General features: G+C 48.2%; 1 protein-coding gene across 1 annotated transcript; it reads right to left on the bottom strand.

Annotated features, from left to right (window-relative positions):
- Window positions 1-606: 606 nt before the first annotated feature.
- Window positions 607-2,754, bottom strand: LOC122450010 (heat shock cognate 71 kDa protein-like). Its single transcript, XM_043482147.1, has one exon. It carries the CDS (start codon window positions 2,681-2,683, stop codon window positions 731-733), a length of 1,953 nt encoding a protein of 650 aa, XP_043338082.1. The 5' UTR covers window positions 2,684-2,754; the 3' UTR covers window positions 607-730.
- Between the last annotated feature and the right edge of the window lie 15,826 nt (window positions 2,755-18,580).

The raw sequence follows: 18,580 nt of genomic DNA, 5'->3' as shown, positions 1-18,580 counted from the left end.
CCTAAAACTGGTGCTGGTGGTGGTCGGGCACCCCCATCCCGCTCTGAACCCCAGCAAACCTCCTGAGGGGCCTCGAGCTCCAGCTCCAGCGGCGGAAAGTGCTCCCGTGCAGAATGGGCCGCAGGCGAAGCCGAGCAGGGACATTTGGCCGCTCAGAGCGGCTTCCGGCCCCAGAGCCCAGTGCTCAGAACAGAGCTCGGAGCAGGCTCTGGAGCGGGGAGGGAAAGCATTTGTCTTCTTTGTTTTTTTTTTCAAGCAAAAAAAAAACAGGTTTTTTTTCCCCCCAGAGTTTAGCTCCTCACCAGTTAAAGGAAGGTCTGCTTCTGCCACCCACAACCTGAAAACCAAAAAAAAGGGGAGGAGGGGGCGGGACACAAAACTCAACAAGGTATTTTTTTTCAATTCCGAGGACAGCCCTTCAGGGTTTGCTTTTACATTCACAAACCCCTTCTGTCCTCTGAGCAACACAGAGGGAGGTGAATGCAATTGTTTTTTTTTTTTTTTCAATTTTAAATACAGTTTTATTTAAGACATTGCATTTTTCCACTTACAATACAGTGCTTGTAAAGTGCAATGTTTTTCCATGTGCACACACATTCCATATTCAAGTATCAAGAATGCCCAGTTATTTACTATAGCAGCTCAACTTCATAACTGCCACGGGATTTGCTACAAATTTGGGTCCTTCCATGTTTTGTGTGGAACAATGCTAGATCTATGCTAGGCTTGCCTAATCAACCTCTTCAATAGTGGCCCCAGAGGAGGCACCACCTGATGGAGGAGCTCCACCACCAGGGAAGCCCCCAGGCATTCCTCCTGGCATTCCTCCAGGCATGCCTCCTGCGCTCTGGTATAGCTTGGTAATGATGGGGTTGCAGACTTTTTCCAGCTCCTTCTGCTGATGTTCAAATTCTTCCTTCTCTGCAGTCTGGTTCTTATCCAGCCAGTTGATTATTTCATTACACTTGTCAAGAATCTTCTGTTTGTCTTCATCATTAATCTTGCCCTGAAGTTTCTCATCCTCAACAGTAGCTTTCATGTTGAAGGCATAGGATTCAAGTGAATTCTTTGAAGACACCTTATCCCGCTGCTTCTCATCTTCAGCTTTGTACTTCTCTGCTTCTTGAACCATGCGTTCAATGTCTTCCTTGCTCAAGCGGCCCTTGTCATTAGTGATGGTAATCTTGTTCTCTTTCCCTGTGCTCTTATCCACAGCAGAGACATTGAGAATGCCATTGGCATCAATATCAAAAGTGACTTCAATCTGAGGAACACCACGTGGGGCAGGAGGTATGCCTGTGAGTTCAAACTTGCCAAGCAGGTTGTTATCCTTGGTCATGGCACGCTCACCTTCATAAACCTGAATGAGCACACCAGGCTGGTTGTCAGAGTAGGTGGTGAAAGTCTGCGTCTGCTTGGTAGGAATGGTGGTATTGCGCTTGATGAGGACAGTCATGACTCCACCAGCAGTTTCAATTCCAAGGGAAAGAGGAGTGACATCCAACAGCAGCAAGTCTTGAACATTTTCAGATTTGTCTCCAGACAAAATGGCTGCCTGAACAGCTGCACCATACGCAACAGCCTCATCAGGGTTGATGCTCTTATTCAGTTCTTTCCCGTTGAAGAAGTCCTGGAGAAGTTTCTGAATCTTAGGGATGCGGGTTGAGCCACCAACCAAGACAATATCGTGGATCTGGGACTTGTCCAGCTTAGCATCCCGAAGGGCTTTCTCCACAGGGTCCAGGGTGCCACGGAACAAGTCAGCATTCAATTCTTCAAATCGGGCACGGGTAATAGAGGTATAGAAGTCGATTCCTTCATAGAGGGAATCAATCTCAATACTGGCCTGGGTGCTGGAAGAGAGTGTGCGCTTAGCACGCTCACAAGCAGTACGGAGACGACGGACAGCCCTCTTGTTCTCACTGATATCCTTCTTGTGTTTGCGCTTGAACTCTGCAATAAAATGGTTGACCATGCGGTTGTCAAAGTCTTCTCCGCCCAAGTGAGTATCTCCAGCTGTAGATTTGACCTCAAAGATTCCATCCTCAATAGTGAGGATTGACACATCAAAAGTGCCACCACCTAGATCAAAGATCAGCACATTTCTTTCTGCTCCAACCTTTTTGTCTAAGCCATAGGCAATAGCAGCAGCAGTTGGCTCATTGATGATTCGAAGTACGTTGAAACCAGCAATAGTTCCAGCATCTTTGGTAGCCTGACGCTGAGAGTCATTGAAGTAGGCAGGTACTGTGACAACAGCGTTGGTAACAGTCTTCCCAAGGTAGGCTTCTGCGATTTCCTTCATCTTGGTCAGGACCATGGATGACACCTCCTCTGGATAAAAACTCTTTGTCTCTCCCTTGTATTCTACTTGAACCTTAGGCCTGCCAGCATCATTCACAACCATGAAGGGCCAATGTTTCATATCAGACTGGACAACAGCATCATCAAATCTTCGTCCAATAAGTCGTTTGGCATCAAAAGCCGTGTTGGTGGGATTCATTGCGACCTGGTTCTTTGCAGCATCACCGATCAATCGTTCGGTATCAGTAAAGGCGACATAGCTTGGGGTGGTTCGGTTCCCCTGATCATTGGCAATTATTTCCACCTTTCCGTGCTGGAAGACACCCACGCAAGAATAGGTGGTGCCAAGATCAATGCCAACTGCAGGTCCCTTAGACATGGTTGTAAAAGCGTAGGGCCGGCTCTGCTGAAGAAGTCAGCAATCTGGAATGCTGCCGGTGCGTCCAATGAGCTGCAATTGTTTTTTTTTTTTTGTCTAATAGATGACAAACTGCAAGCCCAGAGAGGCTCAGGTACTTGTCCTTGGTGGCCCAGCCAGTGAGTGCTGGACTAGGATTTATACCCATCTCACCACCAACTAGGGCCTTCCCAGGTGGCGCTAGTGGTTAAGAACTCGGCCGCCAATGCAGGAGACTTAAAAGACAGACATGAGTTCGATCCCTGAATCAGGAAAATCCCCTGGAGGAGGGCATCGCAACCCACTCCAGCATTCTTGCCTGGAGAATCCCATGGACCAGAGGAGCTTGGCGAGCTACAGTCCACAGTGTCGTAAAGAGTCAGAAACGACTGAAGCGACTTAGCACACACCACCAACCAGGAACTTTCCTATTGCATCCTGGGGGTGCTAGGGATTCTGGGGGGTGGCAGGAGGAGTTGCCGGGAAAGAAGGAGCAGGTCTGGGTTGTAGTGATTGCTCACACAGAGCAGAGCCCTTGAAAGGCTGTCCAGAAAGCAGGAAGCGTGAGATGGGAGGAGATGTGATATTCACACATGGGTTAATTTCTGTTCCTGTTGCACATTACAGATATTTGTTCCTCTGACATATCAATTGGGCTTCCACATTAGATTTCGTTTGAAGAACGGGACAAACAGCTTAAAAATAATTGGAAACCAGTGCACCAAACCAAGTCAGGTCTGTGGCTTGTGCCTCCGGGATTGGTTTGTGATGAGGTGGTTTTCTACCGGACGGGATAAGGATAAACTTACTGATCTAAAGATGAAGCTGCACGGCAGAGAAGGCCCTCACCAGTGGGGTAGGGACAGGACCTCTTCACTTTTCTCAAATTTAAAATCTTTAGCTGTTAAAAAATGGGTAAGAGTCTCCTTGATGTTGGCTAGACCGGAGTAGCCACCTTGGAGGGCAGAGCATGCAGGAAGCTTTTGTAAGATCCAGGCTATGAGGCGTGGCCCTCCAGGCAGGCCGGCTCCTGAGTCCGTGCCAGTGTCTCTGAGCTCCTGGCTGGGCTAAGAGGCAGAACTGGCACCAGCCAACACCCAGCCATCGAGCCCTGACCCTCAGACGGTGGGTAGGGAGGTTGCCCTCCTCCAAGCAAAACACTTCAGTCTTCTTGGGCTCCTCGGGTCAGCTGGGTAGATGAGCTGGCAAGGCCACTTGAGGAGTTTAAGGAAGTCTCTGATGTTGCTCGGACAGCTGCAGAGGCTAAAACAGCAATTTCCTCTCAGGGGCTGGACACGGCGTTCCCAGAGGAACACGTGGCCCCCAGGTGCTTGTGGGCAGTCTCTGTGGTTCCTGACTCTTTCCCGGCTGCCTGGCCTGCTCCCAGCCAGAGTCCACCTGCTCCAGAGCTGATGGTTCACACAGCAGCGGGTACCAAGGCCAGAGTCACCCAGATCGATAGGACAAGGCCTGTGCCCCTGAAGAGCAGAGGACATGCCAGAAACATCCGTCCCACCAGACAGTGAGATCTGGAAGTGATGACTGTAGTCATGAGCATAGTCATGAATACAATTTATTTGAGAGCTATTTTTTTTTTTCTTTTTGGCCGCGTCGGGTCTTAGTTTCGGCACACGGGAACTTCATTCTTTGTTGAGGCATGTGGAATCTAGTTCTTTGACCAGGGATTGAACCTGGGCTCCCTGTACGGGTAGCGTGGAGTCTTAGCCACTGGACCACCAGGGAAGCCCCTATTGGGAGCTATTATTATTATGTGCTAAGTACTGTGTATGTGTTACTTCACTGAATTATCATTAGCATCCAATGTAAGGGGAGTCCTGTTTCTAGTTCCATTTACCAGATGACGAGACTGAGGTACAGAGAGCTTAACTCAAATAGTAAGCAACAGAGTGGAGCCTTGAATCCAAGTCAGATGTTCATCCTTTACTCCAGGGTGTCTGGAGTGAGACCCCATCCCCACCAAGTCCACATGCCTTAGTTTCCCTACACTAGACATTCTCAGTAGGGGCAATGTCACCGCCGAGGGGACAACAATTGATTTGGTGGGAGTTGCAAAAATCTGACGTTTTTATATATAAAGCATACACACAGATACATAAGGCTTCCCAGGTGGCGCTAGTGGTAAAGAACCTGCCTGCCAATGCGGGAGACATAAGAGATGAGGGTTCGATCCCCGACTTGGGAAGATTCCCTGGAGAAGAGCATGGAAACCCACTCTGGTATTCTTTTTTTTTTTTTGGAAAAAAATTGAAAGTTTATTGGGATTTTTTTTTTTCTAAATAGGAGCAAAGGAAAAGAAGGTAAAAACTGACTCCCGGGTTACAACTCCTGGGTTAGAGCTGAAGGTGCCATTTGTTATGGTGGAGAGGGAGGCAGAGTGGGGATAGTGGGTCTTGGAGATTGTGTGTTCCTATTTGGAGAAGTGATTTTGACAAGACAAGGGGCAGCTCAGGCACAATGTCTAGAACAAGATGACAGTTCAAAACAGACTCTGATGTTACGATATAAATTTAGTTCAGGAAAGAGGTGATGGAGACATTGAAAGGCCCTGCTGGGATTTTTTTTTTTTAATTGATTATCTGGCTGCATTGGGTCTTAGTTGCTGCATGCAGGATCTTCAGTCTCTAGTTGAGGCTCACCAGCTTAGTTGTTTACAGCATGTGGGATCTTAGTTCCCCAACCAGGGGTCAAACCCACGTTTCCTCCAGTTAAGGTGAACTCTTAACCACTGGACTACAGGGAAGTCCCAGGGATATTTAATCCAGAGGAGAGAGAAGAGCAGAGGATCAGGGATTGGCCACTCTGGTATTCTTGCCTGGAGAATCCCGTGGACAGAGGAGCCCCATGGCGGGGCTACAGTCCATAGAGTTGCAAAGAGTCAGGCACGACTGAGACAGCTTAACACACACACACACACACACACACACACACACACACACAGCGCATCGGTAGTATCAAAAAATTAATGTGGAATGCAATCAAGAACTATTAGCGAGTGCCTGGAACATAGTAGGAACATAGTAGGTGCTCAATAAATGGTTGGTCTCCTCTTTCACTGCCCCCTGGAGCCAAATGTGAATTGGCTCCACTTTGAGCTTCTGTGCACAGCCTCAGTCTCCATCTGGTCCCACCCAGCTCTCCCCCTCCATCCTTTGATCCTTCATGCTGAGGCCCTGGCATGCTCCACACCCGAGTCTGCACCCAGTAGGACCCAAGTTCATTCCCAGCACCCCTGGCTCCTCCTTAGAGGCCCCTGCTCCTCAGAGTTCCCTGCTGGGACTTGTTACAGGTTAAACAGATACAGACTTCGCTCGGCTCAAATGAAACTCGAACACTTCAGGTCATTGTCAATTCTCCCAACACCGGGAAAAAGGTAATTGTCAATTAATGAGCCCATCAACTGAGGCGGGAGAAAAATCAATAACACGGACCAATACAGAGTGTTCTAATGCCAGTCAGGCTTCCAGGAACGGGAGCCTTTCAAATAGGTACATGGAGTAATTGGCTTCTCCCTTGTGACCCATCCCGTGGACTCTACAACTCTCCAATTAACATGTACCGTTGACAGGCACACAATTATTTGGGTTCACTGTGCCCCAGCCAGTGTTTGTTCAATCAGAACTTGCAAATATGTGGAAAGTGCACAGAATAGCAAATGCAGGGTGGCTCTAGGCGAAACCAAACAGTGAGTGGAACTTAAAGGAACCCTGAACTTGGGATTTCTCTTTCAGAGGGCTGCCCTGAGTCTCCCTTCTGATGCTGGCTCAAGCCCTCCCCGCCTCCCCATTCTGGCCAGTTTCTAACTAGACCCGTGTCCGTGTGTGTGTGTTAGTCACACGGTTATGTCCAGCTGTTTGCAATCCCATGGACTGTAGCCCACTGGGCACCTCTGTCCATGAAATGCTCCAGGCAAAAATACTAGAGTGGGTTGCATTTCCTGCTCAAGGGGATCTTCCCAACCCAGGGATCAAAGCTGGGTCTCCTGCATTGCAGGCAGATTCTTTACTGTCTGAGCCACCAGGCAAGCTCACCTGTCCGCATCCCTGACAAACTCAGAGAAGGCTGCCTACAACTTGGATGGCATTGTTCCCTGCAGTCTAACAGAGAGAAGGGGAAACCGTCCCCTTCCCAGTCCCATTAAACAGGTGGGTCTGTGTCTTTGCACAGGAAGCTCCTTCTGCCTGGAAGATCATCCTGACCATCCATATCAGCCTTTACATCCTCAGAGTTTTACCTGGTCCACCCCAGGCTACTTTTGGAGCCCTTACCCCCATGCCGCCATAGCACCACAGGCTCATTTTGTCCTTAGTACTGACACCATTGGGTTACCCCCCTGGTTCATCTCCCGGCTTACCCTCACAAGAGTAAGCCATGTGATGTCAGAAGCTAAGTAGCATTCATCTCTAAACATCAACACTCAGCATAGAAGGTGCTTAATGAATGGTTGTTGGATGGATGGATGTGTAGGTGGTGCAAGGGAGGGTGGGTGAGTGGACGGATAGAAGAACAGGTGGGCTTTCCTGGTGGCTCCATGGTAAAGAATCTGCCTGCAATGCAGGAGACCCGGGTTTGACCCCTGGGTGGGGAAGATCCCCTGGAGGAGGTCATGGCAACCCACTCCGGTATTCTTGCCTGGAGAATCCCGTGGACAGAGGGGCCTGGCGGGCGACAGCCCATGGGGTCACACAGAGTTGGACGTGACTGAAGTGATTAAGCAGCAGCAGCAGAGCAGGTAGAGAAACAGACAACTAGTTGGGAATGAAGATGGATGAGAGGTAGAGAATGAGTGGAGGGGGATGCCCTGGGTTGGGTGGATGGTGAGCGGGTACCTGAAAGGCCACTTGACACAGTGGTTGGTGTGTGGGCTCTAAGGTCAAACCTCTAGGTTTGAATCTCAGTCCTGGTGCTGTGCTAAGCTGTGCTTAGTCACTCAGTCATGTCTGACTCTTTGTGACCCCATGGACTGTAGCCCACCAGGCTCCTCTGTACACGGGGAGTCACCAGACAAGAATACTGGAGTGGGTTGCCATGCCCTCCTCCTGTAGATCTTTCTAACCCAGGGGTAGAACCCAAATTTCCCACATTGCAGGTGAATTCTTTACCATCTGAGCAACTAGGGATGCCCAAGAATAGTGGAGTGGGTAGCCTATCCCTTCTCCAGTGGATATTCCTGACCAGGAATCAAATCAGGGCCTCCCGCATTGCAGGCAGATTTTTTACCTGCTGAGCTACCCGGGAAGCCACTAGCTCTGGTACATTCTTGTAAGAGAATCACTCTTTTGGGGCCTCAGTTTTCTTAGCTGTAAAGTGGAAACAATAATAGAATTTCCTCTTAGGCTTGTTGTGAGAACTAAATTGCACCCATGAAAAGCTTAAAACAGTGACTGGCACAAAAAGAGGACTGAATAACCACTAGGAATTATGATTTTATTATTATAATTAGTACTATTAATAAGATGAGAACTTAATAAGATGAGAATGGATGCATGGAAGGATGGATGAATGTGCAGATGGTTGGGTGGGTGGACAGATGGATGGATGATTTGATAGGAGAATGGGTAGATGGATGAGAATGGATACATAGATGGGTGATAGATGAATGGATGGATGATGAGAATGGAAAGAGGATAGGATAGAGGAATAGATCTCTGTGCCAAAAGTAGTGGATGGACCTGTTGCACCGGAAGTGCTCCTCTGAACTCACCCCCAAGCTATCAGAGACTGTTGTCTACTGAACTCCCCCTACTTATCCAAGTCTTATTGTGGGAAGTCCTATTGGATTCCTCTCTCACAAATACCGAGGCTGGCTCCTTGTATGGTCCATGATAATTCACAAATCCAAGCTGTCCTTCTCTGAGGGTTCTACCAGAACTGACAAACTGGTAACTTGGTCTGTGCCCTCCTCTCATAGAGCCATGACCCACAGCCCAGACTGACTCTTCCTAGATACTGACCCCCTGTGAGCCAGGTCTGAATATATTGGAAGTCTTAAGCTTGGACGTGTTGGGAGCAAGACACAGATTTGCTTCTTTCACTCGTTATTACTCTTACTCCATGTAATTGTCCTCAGGCTCCCAGGCAACTAAGGGAATTGACTGAGCATCTACTGTGTACCAGACCCTTGGAATTTATTATCATATTTAATCCTTATTAGAACCCTAGAAGGTAGAGTGTAATTATCCTTGATTTAGACACAGTCAAGGGCTCACATCACAGACCATAAGCAGAACAGTGAGGATATGAACGTGGGCCTCCTACTCCAGTGCCAAGGCTCTTTCTACAATCCCAGTCTTCTTGGGGTCCTCAGAAGAAGGTCTCATCCCATTTCCAGGGTGCATAAAAAGTGTTGTTTGGGGACAAAAGCTGGAACTGTGCCACAATTCTAGACAAAACAAACAATGCCTTCTAGGCATAAAATTCGATTTCTTAATGATTTGATGTTAGAACTACTTGGCTAGAAGATATTCTGTTTATTAAAGAGTTCGACTATCCCCCATCCTCCACCATCCTCCAAGCCTATTTGATATTGATAGTGAAGAATATGGACTTATATCCCCTTCGCTTGCCAAGGATACCATTATCTAATGTGTTACCTCCGCAACGGAAGTGGTCTTGGTACTGGTAAAGTGGGCGAATCAGCCCTCTGCCCTTTCTCCTGGGAAGCTAATCCTGAAATTAGCTTCAGTTGTGACCCACTCTCAGAGCCTCTCTGATATTAATGCGACTCTTGAGAACCAAAGACCCTCAAGAATCATGGATATATTCTGAATTGTGGAATTCCAGGCACTGTGCCCGCCAGGCTTCTCACATTGTCTCATGTATAGAATCCAACATACCTTCTGGCCATGTAGAGCTTCCTCTCCCCGAGCCAGTCTAGAAATTCTTGGAGGCAATTACTAATTATCTAAGTATTTGGAGTGCTATATAATGTTCAAAGCATCTTGTTATTGGATCTTCAAAATAGCCCCAATACAAAAAATAAATTATAGATTTTTCTCACTTATGAACTTGAGTAGGAAAATTCCAAATAAAATATCAGCTAGTGGGACTCAGCAATATATTTTAAAGAATACATCATGATCAAGTAATGTGTAACTCAGGAATTCAAAGTTAGTTCAATATCAGAAAATTGATTATATAATATAGCATAGTAACAGATTAAAGGAAAAAAATTAGAGGGTCATGTCAAATGATGCAGAGAGTGCAATTAATAAAGTCAACATGTATTCAAGATTTAAAAAAAAATTCTTGGCAAAGTAGGAAAAGAAGAGAATTGTCCTAATCTGATCAAGTGTGTCTCTGTTATAAAAAAAAAAAGTAAGCAAACACTGTGCTCAATGATAAAGCTTTAGACATAGTTCCACTAAAGTTAGGAAAAAGATAAAGAGGCCCTCTTTCATTGATTCTGTACAACATTGAGCTAGAGACCTTAATCAGTGCAATCAAGAAAGAAAACATAAGCAAATTGCACAAGAATTGGGAAGAAGGAAACATAACCTGCTTTGTTTAAATTTCTGTATAGAAAACCCCTAATGAACTACAATCTTCTGGAATGATTAGGAGAGTTTGCTATGGTTTCCCAGAATAAGTTCGATATCTAGGTATCAACTGTATTTCCATTCATTTCCAATGACCTTCCATTCTAGTAGAATGGAGGACTTGGAGGGTGGAGGGTAGAAGCCCCAAACTGAAAAGAAGATGCTTCAGCTGGACACCAGGCCTAGCATGGATGCAACTGCCATTATCACTTCTCTGTGGGACCCATCCTGGGGAATATCCGCTCAACTGCTGTGGAATGCTAACCCTCCAGCTGAGTTTTGACCAGGAATCCCCATTCTGGCAGAGTGCTCCAACCATGCTGAGGATGCCGGAGCATCTGAAGTCAGTCAATCAGACAATGTCATGTCACATCTTTCTAGCATGACTGGCAGCCAGAAACTTGGAACATACTTCCTTAATTTTTGTTTATAGTTGGGAGCCTGCCTTGTGGAAGTTAGCTTGCTCCTGGCATGTTTTAGCTCTCTTCTCTCTGAATCACAGGGTTTTAGCAAGACAAGGGAATCCAGAAGCTATGTCCTTTGTCACTGGAGAAGCTAAAGCACAAAGTACGAAGGTAACCAACAAAATTGCTATAGCCAGAAGCAGGGCCTGGATTACCCATCCGTCCATCCACCCATCCATCCATCAACCATCCTTTCATCAACATGTACACGCACACATTCAATATGCACACACCCACCATGTGCCAGGCACTATGGTAAATCCCAGGGGAACTGTTGTGATTAAGACAGACTCTATCCTTGATCTTTTAAACTGCACAATCCTGTCGAAAAGACCACCAAGAACTAATAAATTGCATTAATAAAATGTGCACACACACAAAAAAGAAATTAAATAACCCCAAGTGAAAAATGTGCAACTCGTGTAGGAGACATTCATGGTGCCCAGAGGCAGTGGGGTGTCAAAGATTGCTCCAAAATGGACTTAACATATAAGCAGAGAAGCCTCCATTAAAAACCAAACAAACCAAACTGTAATAGGAAAAAAAAAAATTCCTTTTAAAATAGCAAGCCAATCTGAAAGACACCTAGGGATAAAGACAGCAAAAGACGTGCCTGACTTTTATGGAGAGATTTATAAAGCATTACAGAAAGAACTAAAAGAGCTGGGACGGCTGAGGGGATGATGGGAAATTGGGAGGGAGAAGAGGCAGGTGAGGGGGCTCCCCAGTACCCACGCCAGGTGGATTGTGCACTGAGATGAAAGTCAATGGCAAAAGCGAACAATTCGGATGCTGGAATCGGGGCTCTTGAGGGAGATTTTCTTTCTGGTAATGGACTGTACTTTCATGCTCACTTGTTACAAGCATAGCTAATGCACAGGCGATTTTGTAACCAGTTTTCTTCCCACTTAACAGTATAGCGTGGACATTTCCCATATCATTAAATAGTGTTTGATGAAAAACCATCAGAATGGTTCTCCAAGGCAGACAAGCAGGGGTGTTCCCTCTATTTTAGAAATGAAGGAGGACCCTGAGGGGTGGAGGAGGGAGGTTCACATTCATGCAGCCTCCATTGTTGCTGCTGTTCATTGCTCAGTCGTCTCCGATTCTTTTGCGACTCCGTAGACTGTAGCCCGCCAGGCTCCTCTGTCCGTGGGACTTTCCAAGCAAGAATTCTGGAGTGGGTTGCCATTTCCTACTCCAGGGGATCTTCCCAACCCAGGGATTGAAACTGCGTCCCCTGCATTGGCAGGCGGATTCTTTACCAGGGAGCCAGCAGGGAAGCTCACAGCATCTATTACAAGCCATCGAATTCTCACACCCACACTGGGATGTGGGACTTGTCCCTTCATGTTGCAAAGGAGGGAAGGTGGGTGGGGGTTCAGATCCCAGCTGTTCAGTCACAGGCTGGGATTGGAACCTGGGTCTCCAGGAGTCTTGGCTCTGGGCAGTTTCCCAAGCTGACGGAGGGGACAGCCCATGCCTGTGCTTCTTTGTCTCATTGGGTGCTGTCTCCCTGCTGCTCAAAAGGACATCTGTTCAGTCACTCTGCACGTGGATGACCACTCTGCCTGGCATTGTGCTAAAGCTGGGGATGCAACGGGGTGAAACCAAGATCTCACCTGAGTTTCCTAGGACTGATACAAATGACCCCAAGCCTGATGGCTTAAAACAAGAGAAATGTAGAGTCTTGCAGTTTTGGAGGCCAGCACTCCGACATCAGGTGTTGGCGGGGTCTTGCTCCCTCTGCAGGCTCCAGGGGAGAACCCTTCTTTGCCTCTTCTGGCTTCTGATGGCTCCTGGAATTCCTTGATTTTTGCCAACATTACCTCCTCTCTGTCTTCATCTGCACGTGGCCTTCTTCCTGGTGCCTCTGTTCCTCAACTCTCTTTGTCTTTTTTGGATTTGGGGTCCACCCTAAATCCAGGGTGACTTCACCCTGAGACCCTTAACTTAATTATATATCTGTAAAAACTATTTCAAGATAGGGTCAAATTCCAGCCACAGGGGTCAGGACTTAAACATATCTTGTGTGTACACATGCTCAGTCATTCAGTTGTGTTTGACTCTTTGTGACCCCATGGACTGTAGCCCGCCAGACTCTTCTGTCCATGGAATTTTCTATCCAAGAATATTGGAGCAGGTTGCCATTTCCTATTCCAGAGGATCTTCCTGACCCACAGGTCGAAACTGCATCACTTGCATCTCCTACATTAGCAGACAGGTTCTTTACCACTACGCCACCCGGAAAGCCCTGGACGTGTCTTTTAGGGAAACACAATTCAACCCATTATACAGAAACACATTCTAGTGGAGGGAGGTGAAGAACAAGTAAACATATAGCATGTTAGATGGCAAGAAGTGCTCTGCCAAAGGAGGTAGGAGGGAGAAGGAAGACGAGATAAGTGGGGGCAGGCATTGCAGTTCTAAATAGATGCTTAGGGCAGGGCTCACCGTGAAGGTAACATCTGAGCAAAGATGTGAAGGCGGTAACAGAAAAAGCCAGGTAGATGTCTGCATGGAAAGCATTCCAGGGAGAGAGAATAGCAAGTTTAAAAAGCTCCAAAGAGGGAATAAACCTGGGAAGACTCAGGCATGGAGAAGTGAAGGAGGCAGGAGGTCCAAGCCGAGATGGGACAAGCGCCAGGAGGATCTGTGGAGCTCGGCCGCCCCAGGAGAGATGGGGCCACTGCAGGGTTTGGAGTCAAGGTTGATGTGACTGTTGTGGAGACCAGAGAGGAGGGAACTATAAAAATCCAGGTGAGAGATGCTGGCTTGGACTGGGGTGGCAGGAGCAGTTGATGGCGGTCCAGGTACATTTTGGAGGTAAATTCAACAGGATTTCCTGATGGATGGGGAAGGTGAGAAAAAGAGAGGAGTCCAGATAACAGCAAGCTCTTTGGGTCTGACCAGCTCAAGGATGGAGCTGCCATTAACTGAGTTGGAGAATGACCACGGGAGCAGAATTGTGGGAATGACCAGGATCTGAGTTTTGGGTGTATTGAGGGTGAGGAGGAGATGCTGGCTGGGCAGTCAGATATTTGACACCGGTGTGGAGCAAGGTCTGGTCTGGAGCTGGAAAGGTGGGCGTTGCCCGCCTAGAGACATGGTGTATAGTCACCCCAACATGAAGAGACCAAAGAGTGGAACCAACACAGGAGGCAGGAAGGCAGGACGGATGAGGTGGGAAGAAAGCCAGGGACGTGTGGCACCTTGGAAACCAATTAAGAGTGATTTCAAGAGGAGGCGGAGATCAATTATGTCAAACGCTGCTGCCGGGTCAAGGGAGATGAGTGCCAAGGAGTGGCTCTCGGGGTCTTAGAGGTCTTTGGTGTCTTTGTTGAGAGCAGTTCCACTGGAGTGGTGGGGTGGAAGCTGATTGGAGTGGGATTGAAAAGGACTGCAGGAAAGAAACTGGAGACGACCCGCAGGGACAGCTCTCATAGTGTTTTCATGACGAGGGGGAGAGGGAAGTGGAGTAGTACCAGAGTAAAGAGTGAGGTCCAGAGATGCTTTATAATTTTCTAGGAGGGGAGAAATAACAGCATGTTTGTATGCTGATGGTGTTGATCCAGCAGAGAGCAGAAATTGACGACAGAGGATAAAACAGAAAATCTCTGAACGATGGGCTCCAGGGAGCCAGAGGGCCTGGGATCCAGGGAACAGAGAGGGGTGGCCTTAGTCTCGGGGACAGTCCATGCTGGTAATGGGGGGAGGAGGGAAGGGAGGCAGAGGACTCGAACATATGTGCTGGAGAGTGGATACAGGGGAGGCAGGAGCTTGTGGAAAGCCTCTATTTTGATTGCTTCTATTTTCTAAAATAACCAAAGTAAGACCTTCTGCTGAGGATGGGGCTGGAGGAAGACATGCTGGGGGTCTGAGGCAAGAGGAGATGGTGGGTCTAGGAGATGGGGGACCAGAATGTGATGGAGAAATAAAAAACTCAACTGCAGATACCATCAAGGGCCTGCTTGAGAGTCGTTTTCTATGTGCAGGTTGGAAGGATAAGTGAATGAACGAGTGATTCTGAGATCCAGAAAACCCTCTCCTGTGATCACTGCTATGTATGTTTCCAGCCCCCAGCACAGAGCCTGGCACTTGGTTCACATTTATTGATGACTGAACAGGTGAATAAGGATGTGACTGGCAAAAAAACGGGCTGTTCTAACTGTTTGAAAGTGTTTTCCTCTTTGTTGTCGTTCAGTTGCTAGGTCATATCTGACTCTTTGCAACTCCATGGACTGCAGCACACCAGGCTTCTCTACAATAATTGTCCTTTACGGCATCAGACTTTACTTTCACCCCGATACATTCACAATGGAGTGTCGTTTCTGCTTTGGCCCAGCTCCTTCATTCTTTCTGGAGCTATTAGTAATGGCTCTCTGCTCTTCCCAGTAGCATATTGGACACCTTCCGATCTGGGGGAAGATTTTTCTTTTGAGCACAATAATCTCTAATAAGATGGAGCGAGACCCTGGGCAGCTGCAAGACCCATGGCACCAGCCATCTTGCAGGAAGTTAATTACCTCTGGGCATTTCTCCTTTCTGTTCTTAGTGGTGGAGAGCAAGCCTTTGTCCCTGACAACCTCAATTATCTCCTGCTTCTCTTGCACTCCCCTCCCTGACTAGAAGGCTGATGTTCTGGCCACCAGCCTGCTTCTGGGCAACCAAGATAGCCTGGCTTCCCCTGAGGCCAATCCCCACTCTCAGACTCAAGACACCCCCTGTGCAGAGTGTGCCCAGGCATAACAGCAAGATGGTGCCTGACCTCACCCAATCCATCCCTGTGGGTCAATGGTTTGGACATCGAGGGACCGCCCTGGGCTCACTCCAAAGCCCAGGCTCCCGGCCCTGCCCACCTCTACTACAGTCCCCCCGACCCGTGATGAAGCCCCTTTCTTGGGCTCTACCCCCAACCAGGCCTGCCTGGGCATTTGCTTTTTCAGCACCTTGGCAGCAGTTCTCATCTTCTCCAGACAGGGCCTTTGACCAAACATACTGGAGTTAAATCCCAGGAAGAGTTGAGCTAGTAGGGGGCACTCCAGCATCTGTAATTTTAAAAGTTCCCCAGACGTTTTTTCAGACACAGCCGTGGTGGAGAACCATTTCATCATCCATAAAATCAGCCTTGTTTTCTGGTCTCTAAGTTGTGTCTGACTCTTTGCGACCACGTGGAGTGCGGCACGTCAGGCTTCACTGTCCTTCACTATCTCTCGGAGTTTGCTCAAACTCAAGTCCATTGAGTCGGTGATGCTCTCTAACAATCTCATCCTCTGCTGCCCTCTTCTTCTTTTGTCCTCAATCTTTCCCAGCATCAGGATCTTTTCCAAGAGTCAGCTCTTTACCAAAGTATTGGAGCTTTAGCTTTAGCATCAGTCCTTCCAATGAATATTCAGGGTTGACTTACCTTCAGGATTGACTGGTTTGATCTCCTGGCAGTCCAAGGGACTCTCAAGAGTCTTCTCCAGCACCATAATTTAAGGGCATCAATTCTTCCATGCTCAGCCTTCTTTATGGTCCAACTCTCACACCTGTACATGACTACTGGAAAAACCACAGCTTTGATTATATGGGCCTTTGTCAGAAAAATGATGTCTCTGCTTTTTAATATGCTTTCTATGTTTGTCATGGGCTTTGCTGGTGGCTCAGATGGTAAGGAATCTGCCTGCAATGTGGGAGACCCAGGTTCAATTCCTGGGTTGGGAAGATCCCTGGGAGTAGGAACTGGAAGTCTACTCCAGTATTCTTGCCTGGAGAATCCCGTGGACAGAGGATCCTGGCAGACCATGGGTTGGCAAAGAGTCAGACACGACTGAGCAACTAGATGACATGGTGAGGTTTGTCATAGCTTTCCTTATCATCATGAGGAATCTCTTGTTGTTACCTTTCTCATTATGAGGAGTGAAAAGCAAAGCAGCGTGGACACTATTGATCCAGCAGTCTTGATGTACCCAGAATGTTAGTTACACCTTCTTTAACTTCCATAGCAGACTTATGAGGTAGATGTCATTAGTCCTGTTTCACAGGTGGGGAAGCAGATTCAAAGAGGTGAGCGACCTTGCCCTTGGGTATTGAACTGGTGAATGGCAGAGCAAGGGTTTGAACCCAGATCCATGCGCCTTCAAGATAGCTTTCCATCTATACCTGGCACATAGTAGGACTTCATTCACAGAGGATGTTTTCTTTCTCTTCTGTCAACTATCAATATATATAGATAATGATAATCCCAGGCAGAAAGAGTAGAGTGGGTTTTTTTACTGGTCTACAGACACAGTCCTATAAAAGTCAGATAGTTGATGCAGTCCATCCTACCTAGAAGGTGTCAAGAAGGCTTTGTGAAGGAGGGGAAGGGGTATGTGAACTGGGAATTTAGGAGCCACGGAAGGACTTGAAGGAGGAAAGGGAAGTGATCAGAGCAGGAAGAATCAAGTTCAAGAAGGGAACGAGAACAGACCATAGGGAGAGCAGTCTGTAGCCTACCGCATCGACAGGGTACTCCAACGGTCTAGGCGCGGAAGCAGGAACGGGCAGGAGTCAAGTCGCAAACAGGCCAGCAGAAAGGGCGTAGAGGGCAGGGCCCAACGCCTGGTGTCTCTCGGCTGGACAGCCACGCTGTTTCCACAAGGCAGCTGGAAGCGCTCTTGGGCAATCTCATCTCCCAACGACAGCATTTCATTATCATTTAAGTCTTTCTTGGGCTCCACCAAAGGCTACGAGTGGCTTGAAAAAGAGAAGCGTCTCTTTCCTCAGGTGAGGGGAGAGCATGCCAGAGCTTTCTCTTCTAATATAAACTAGACAAGGAGATGCAGCTGAGCTTGGCAGAGCCTGCTGGAGAACACTAATAGACTCGACGAGGAGAGAATTATAGGAAGAGACAGCTCCAGAGGGTGGTGAGGTAGGGAGAGCAAGCCGCTCCGGGAGTGCGAGCCCCAGGTAGGCTCACAGGGAACCGGGTCAGTGTGGGCAGCCCAGACAGCCCCAGGGCCTGGCCAGGCTCAGCTTTTCACCCAGACAGAAGCTTCTCCCTCTCAGGAGAGAGATAAGACCCCTCGCCCCCGGCCTCCTCCTTGGTGGATTTCTAAGCGATCTCATTAATTATGGAGGCTCGGGGACTAGAATGGAATCCACAGCGTTTCCTGCCTGGGAGTTCCCAGTGGGGGAGTATAGAAGTGACCTAGAAACATTTAGCTAGCAAAAAAAAACAAAAAACAAAAACCAGCCCCCGCGGGTTTGACACTCCCACCAGAGACAGGGAAGGGGTTGGGGTCTACTGTGTGTGTGTGCAAGGCTGCAAAATATCCTCTCAGGCAGCGAGCTGTTCCGTGGAACATTTGGCTTTGACCACGGTGCTTTGCTTTTATAAATCAGATTATTTTCCTTCTGCCTTTAATAAAAAAAAAAAAAAGTGTTGGTCTCTGACTCACAGGCTCAAAACAGCCTGCGCTGGTTACAGAGGTTGGGAATTTCAGCAGTGGCACAGGCTGGAACTGTTCTCCAATAGGAAATCGAAGATGGGGAGACAAAGGAGGGGGATGCGGAGAGGGGAGGGCAGGCAGAGCAGGAAATAGCGCGGAGTTAAGGCTCAGGGGCGGGGGGCGGGGCGCTGGCTTCCAGGTGCACCCCCCCCCCCCAGAAAGGTTGCTCAGACCCAGGAGTGAGGGGGGCAGGGTCTCAGCTCCCCGAAGGCAGCCTGTTAGTCCCCTGCGGGCATGGATGGGCTGCTCATCCCAGCTCCCGGGCCTTAGGCGGATGCAGAGCTGAGTGAGAGGCTGTCACCTCCCCCGGAGGGCACCGTCACTCACTCACAGTTGATCAGGTGGCAGCCGGGTTGCCGGTCGGCTGGGGGCTGCAGAGGCGGA

The sequence above is a fragment of the Cervus canadensis genome, chromosome 11 (assembly GCF_019320065.1).
Source record: "Cervus canadensis isolate Bull #8, Minnesota chromosome 11, ASM1932006v1, whole genome shotgun sequence".
Taxonomy (NCBI): Eukaryota; Metazoa; Chordata; class Mammalia; order Artiodactyla; family Cervidae; genus Cervus; species Cervus canadensis.
The sequence above is the reverse complement of the archived record's forward strand: the minus strand, read 5'-3'. Positions and strand labels throughout refer to the sequence as shown.